The 6,000-nt window shown below is 41.6% G+C and overlaps 1 protein-coding gene across 4 annotated transcripts in view; it reads left to right on the forward strand.

Annotated features, from left to right (window-relative positions):
- Positions 1-2,405, forward strand: part of ptprk (protein tyrosine phosphatase receptor type K) — a 153,008-nt gene extending 150,603 nt beyond the window's left edge. For all 4 annotated transcript variants that reach the window (XM_034699506.1, XM_034699508.1, XM_034699509.1 and 1 more), the window contains 2 exons: positions 115-250; positions 398-2,405. In XM_034699506.1, the coding sequence (XP_034555397.1) occupies positions 115-250; positions 398-451 (190 nt within the window). In that variant the 3' untranslated portion in view covers positions 452-2,405. The remainder of the gene's footprint in view (positions 1-114; positions 251-397) is intronic.
- Positions 2,406-6,000: the final 3,595 nt, after the last annotated feature.

The following is a 6,000-nucleotide window of genomic DNA, read 5'->3' on the forward strand; positions in this document are numbered from 1 at the left end:
AGGATGATGATGGATGTGCCATCTACACTCTCAGAGGTGTCAGAGCTACAATGGAAGTATGAACCCGAGCATCTCCAGGCTCATGAATATGTATCATCTCTTTGTGTTGAACAGAAACGGAGGCGGGCGCAGTGGAGTTCTGTGTGCCAGCAGCATTGTGTGTGAGATGGCAAAGAGGCAGAGTGTGGTTGACGTCTTCCACGCCGTGAAGACGTTGAGGAACAGCAAACCCAACATGGTGGACACTCCGGTGAGTCAGAGATGAAGAACGAATAATACCAATATTGAATAAAGAGTAGTTTGCTTTGTTGATATTGAAATGAAAAGGAAAGAACTAACGACTGACTGTTGTAAGCAGCTGAATTAAAGTCCGGTGTGTGTTTTTGTGTTTCTACAGGAGCAGTACCGGTTCTGCTACGACCTGGCGCTGGAGTTCATTGAGTCCTCCTAAATACAGGAGCGAGGAAGAGGAGGTGAAGAGGAGCAGAACATCCTCTCACACTCTATGTCTTTGATCCTTTGCTTTGCTTGATCCCAGCTCCCCTGGGTGGTCGCCGTTCTGTAGCACCCATTTTGCGTCCCTACAAATGGCACGAGTGGCTCCTCGCACAGCGCTGTTTAAACCTCCAAACAAAGGGAAGAGCTCAGACTTTCAGCAGAAGGAGCTGTGAGAGAATAACAGAGGGGAGGAGGAGGTGATGTTATTCTTTCTTCTCCTTCACGCTTATTGTACAGCTTTTTGAGTGCCAGCGGACCCCCTGTATGTTTCAGGCCTCTGTTTCAATGTTCAGACCCCTCACACGGACTCGATGCCTCATGCTGTCTCAGCTGCAGTACTCAGTACGCCCTGTAGATGTCTCTCTCTCCCAGTGAAAGCTGCAACAACAGCTGCAAGTTTTCAGCCGCCACACATTCCTGCTCATATGCTAATTTCTCATCATGCTAATGCTAAAACCCTGGCTATACACTTACCGCCAGGCCGAACTCTGAATGCTTGTTTCTCCTCCATACACCTGTCTTTATATTCCTTTTTGCTCCTTCAGTCAGAATCATGTATTTCAGTACTAACTTAAAGCCACTTTGAAGCTGTGTCACTTCAGCTCCATGCAGACCGTCAGTAAAAGAATCAAAAGATATAAAGTAGTGTTTCAAACTAAGGCTGCCAATGAAACAGAGCGTTTACACAGGGAGGGTTAGCCTTTTGACTTTATCATGAAGTGGCGACTTGAAAAATAGAGTAGTATTTTCACCAAAATGTGTAAAAAAAATAAAAAGTGTTATGTATCATTGTTTCATGTCTCTGCGCTCAGTGTGAGCAGCAGTGTTGTTTTTTCATTGTTTTTGTTTTTACATCATTTACTGATCTACTGGATAGAAGTTTTGAAGTCTTCTTGTGTTTGCCCAAACTTGAACATGTGTGTTCAACCATGTGACATTTAGCGTAATCATGTTTGTGTTCAGGGCTGGGCCCAATGCACTTTCAATTCAGCCAACTCACAAACGAGATGTTTCAGTTCAGAAGTCAGATATGAACAGATCGGGAGGGATGGGTGGGGAACGATTGCCTTTACGAAACGACTGAGATTTAATGATATGCTTTGATTCTAGTTTCCATCTCTGCTTTGTAAAGAATTGGAGGTGGACTGACCCCAGGCCTCGTTGTTTTGTGCACTGATGGCCGACACTTTTCCTTTCCCTTCTTTATTTTTATATTATTTTGTAGCCTCCGATGTTTATTCATAAGCCAAAGACTTTGTGTAAATATGTCTATATGGATAAAGCACATTGTTTGTATTTATTGTTTGTTTACTTGCATTGCTTGTAAGAACAATCATTCTTCATTCCATGTTTACTCTACCGCCAGCGTTTCTTAAACTGCAGGTCGGGGACGCAAAATGGGCGGCGGCGGCGGCACTGTTCCCTTCTGGAGAGTATTTTGAGATGTAATGAGCCCATAATGGGTCCCGAGGTCAAAGGCGGCTGCATCTGCTCTTTTTGTGTCCATGAAGAAGAGTTTAAGAAGCCCTGAGAGAAGCTGTATATTAAAGCATAAGAAGTAGATTTTTCAGTATTTAGGTGCAGTAGTATTGTCTTGTTTTCACTTAATGAAACTCTCTGTGATGTTCTAGCGTGGTTTCTTTGTGTAAAGCCTCATCGCTCTGTTTGTGGTCAGTAGAACTTCAGTGCGTTTACATGCACAGAGTATTCTGGATAATAGCTCCTATCCCTCTTAACGTCTTAGTTTGGGATAAGCTGTTTATCTTCATCCTCATATCCTGCTCACCATTATCCCTGAATACACACACACACATGGACTCAGTGATGCAAACAGGCTTAGTGGGTGACACATGCAGGACTGTGAGACAAAAAAAAAAACATTTATTGTGCCTAATCATTTTATTCCTTGAGCATTTTAACAGCATTTTAGATCGCAAACCAGGGCTTTGTTGCGTTCTCATGGACGATCAATGTTTTTAAAACCATGATTCAATGTGTTTTATTAATCCGAGCGCTTCATGAGATCTTTGTGAGGCTTCACCGGATTACAGATGTGTTTCTGTTGTGCACAAAATATCGATGTAAATAAAGAGTCAGAGGTTTCACTCAGTTGGAACAAGGCTAGCGCAGGTCTACTGTTACGGATGTTTTTGTAAATAGACTATCATGAGTGCTCTAAAGGCTCTGCTGTTGGATGAACAGTAGAGGTGTAGATGATGGATGCAATGTCAGAACATTAGTTCTGTTGTAGATACAAAAAAAATATCAGAGATTGTACTACAGGAGGATTCAACTTCACCTTTTGACAGATATTGTTTAAAAAATCTTTAGAGTTTCCGCTGAACGCAGAAGTTTATTCTGAAGGTGGAACATCAGTTTTACGTTTTTCCTTCAGATGTCTGGTCTGATGCAAAGAGGGAAAAATCCAGAGATTAAAAATAATGATGGCCTTCTCTTTAGCATGCAGAGAGTGAAACAGTGATAGAACGTTAAACAGTCAAATCTTAACTCCACACTGAAGGAGGAAACGAAGGAGTCAATCCTGTAAAGATGCCCGTAGCTCCTCCTTTATAGATCTGAATAGATGGCCAGAGGAGCTGTGAATGAAGTGTCCTGAAGAGAGGCCAGTCTGAGTATAGAATTGATATTCATGGTTCATAATTATTCTTGTCTGTAATGTTTGGCTTCTTTGCTGTAATAAAGACCACTTCTTTGATTAAAGCTGTTCAGTGTCTTCTGTTGTTCACTCAATATTTTCAATGAAAATAAAAAAACATGCTGGAACGGTAAAAAGGTGGTGAGTGGGTTTTGGTATCGAGCAGGTTCCAACTTGGAACTGGTTTTAAATACCTGGGATTCAAGGATTTAGAAAGAAACATAGAAACATACTTTATTAATCCCCAGGGGTGAAATTCAATTTTTCCACTTGTGTTATATTTTTTGGTCATGCTTCACACCCAGTTTGATGTATATACATACAATTTATAATAACTTACCTTAACCACTGTTGAACTCACGCTCGCATTTAAATAAAGGTAAACGAATCATATGTACAACTATACATCAAATGTATGTTTGTTATGAGTTCAGAGAGCTCTCCTCCACCTCCGGTTCCTGTGAAGAAGGGAGTTGAACAAGGAGAGAGAGGAGGGATAATGAAGTGAAGAGGTATCCAAAATGCACTGTTGATGTTGTGTTCAATTTTAATGTGTTTTGTTATTTTTTCTGACATCTTTAAATATTTTAGGTTAGTATTTTTTCTTGTTGATAGAATACAATAGAGAAAAATGTATTTTATTATTCCCAGAAGGGAAATTCAGGTGTCTGGCAGATAAAATTATAAAAATCATATAAACAAGTAATTCAGGTGTCTGTCAGCTCATCTCCCATTGGCTAGAGAGTTCTGAAGCCTAATGGCTGCAGGGATGAATGATTTTCTGTATCTCTCAGTCTTGCAGCACAGAGAGATGAGCCGTCCACTGCCGCTGTTTCTCTGGTCCACAAAGAAGTTATGAAGTGGATGATCTGTGTAATTTAGAATGGCCTCTAGCTTCTTCTGTGTGCATCCCTCCACCACAGCCCCCAGTGAGTCCAACCTGGTTCCAATCACAGTGCCAGCTCTTTTCACTAGTTTGTCCAGTCGCCTCGCATCCTTGTGTTTTATACTGCTTCCCCAGCAGACTGCAGCATAGAATAACACACTTGCCACCACATACTGATAAAACATCTGCAGCATCTTTCTGCAGATGTTTAAGGATCTGAGCCTCCTTAAAAAAAAGAGAGATGGCTCTGCCCCTTCCTGTAGAGTGCATCTGTGTTAAGGGACAACTTGTTTTTCCAGGTGTACACGTAGATATTTGTAGGTTTGCACCACCTCGATGTCCACCCCTTGAATGTTAACTGGCTGATGGCAGAGCCTGGATCTTCGGAAATCTACTATCATTTCCTTTGTCTTTTGGGAGTTCAGTAGGAGGCAGTTTACCGAAGGCTTTTGTCAGATCCCTGTATTCAGATTCCTGTCCATTCCGGATACACGCCACAATCGCAGTACCATCTGAGTATTTCTGGATGTGGCAAGACACAGAGTTGTATTTGATCCATCCTTGTTTAAAAATAATTGTAATAGTAAAAGAAAATCATACAAAGGGGGGCTAATTTTTGCTCTTACAATATTCATTATATTTTTACTCTCCCAAAACAATTGAATACGAATCAATAAAACTGAAACAGCATCCATCCTGATTGATGAGTTTCTGATATCCTGGGCATGTTACTCACAGCATCATACCATTAGATCTCCCACTCATTTGCTCTATGACTGTTTATAAAATTGGGCAACACATCTCCACTCTCTCTCCCGTGATCTCGTTTGGAGCCAGAGTCAGGGCAGTAGGGATCGCCTCTAGCTGAGGTGTTGACATCCTTCCGCTTCTACCCACTTAAACTCACATTTGACCCTCGGATATAACTGCAAAGATCCCTCAGGTCGACACAGTGTAAGAGATTATTTTGGTCTGGAGCAGATCTTCACAGTGCTACAACCTTTTAGAGCATCATATAAACTAAACTTCATATAAAAACGAGCCCTTAGGTTTAGATGAGGATGATACAAGCAAACTAAAATGACACGGAGCATGTGTGAAATATTTTTTTGTAAACTGATTTAACAGTTTGACCAGTGCTCCAAAAACCCACCAGCACTATGAGGACATCCAATGTCAAACTCTGTATGTGTTGTATTTTGGAAGCCAGGAACATTGATTACCAGTATCCCTTGGTTTTGCCGGGTTCTTCTTTACGTCTTCTTTCTCCTACTAGGAAATCCACCTGTCCATGCAAATGAACCAGACTTTACCCTCAGGTTCAGTCCCATGCATAAAGAAATCCTCACTTTGGGGCTAATAGTCCAGATGGTGACGACCAAAAACAAAGTCAGTGCCATATGCTTCAATCATAGACTGTATAAAACATGAATGTAGTGGTAGTGATGTCATACATTGGTTTCTGGAGATATGTTTTGAAGCTTTATTTGGCTCCTTGTTGGAAATGTCGACTTAAAGCTAGGGTTGGTAGTCACGGAAAAGTAGCACGAGCTCCTACAAAACGACGCGCCCCGCTCACATGCACGAGCGCCGCTGATTCAAACTTGAAATGTACGCACAGGAGGCGGGCAGAACGGCAGGACGGGATTTGATTGGTTTCATAATTTGGCTCCTGATGGCAGGGATTGGTTGATGTTTCCCCATGTTTACTCCAGCGGTAGATAGCTTTTCACTCTATTTTAAGAACACATTATGTATTGATTGCCATCGGGACATAAAGATCATTTTAACCAGTATAACAAAAAGTGTATCTAAATCTGACTACCAACCCCAGCTTTAATCTTTGACTTAAGAGGTGAAGCTGAGGCAGGATTTGAGCCTCCTGGCAAACAGCTACAACACCCCAAACAATTGTCAGCCGGCTTGTGAATACCAGCACCCTGAAAAGTTACAGCTGCTC

The sequence above is a fragment of the Notolabrus celidotus genome, chromosome 13 (genome assembly GCF_009762535.1).
Source record: "Notolabrus celidotus isolate fNotCel1 chromosome 13, fNotCel1.pri, whole genome shotgun sequence".
NCBI lineage: Eukaryota > Metazoa > Chordata > Actinopteri > Labriformes > Labridae > Notolabrus > Notolabrus celidotus.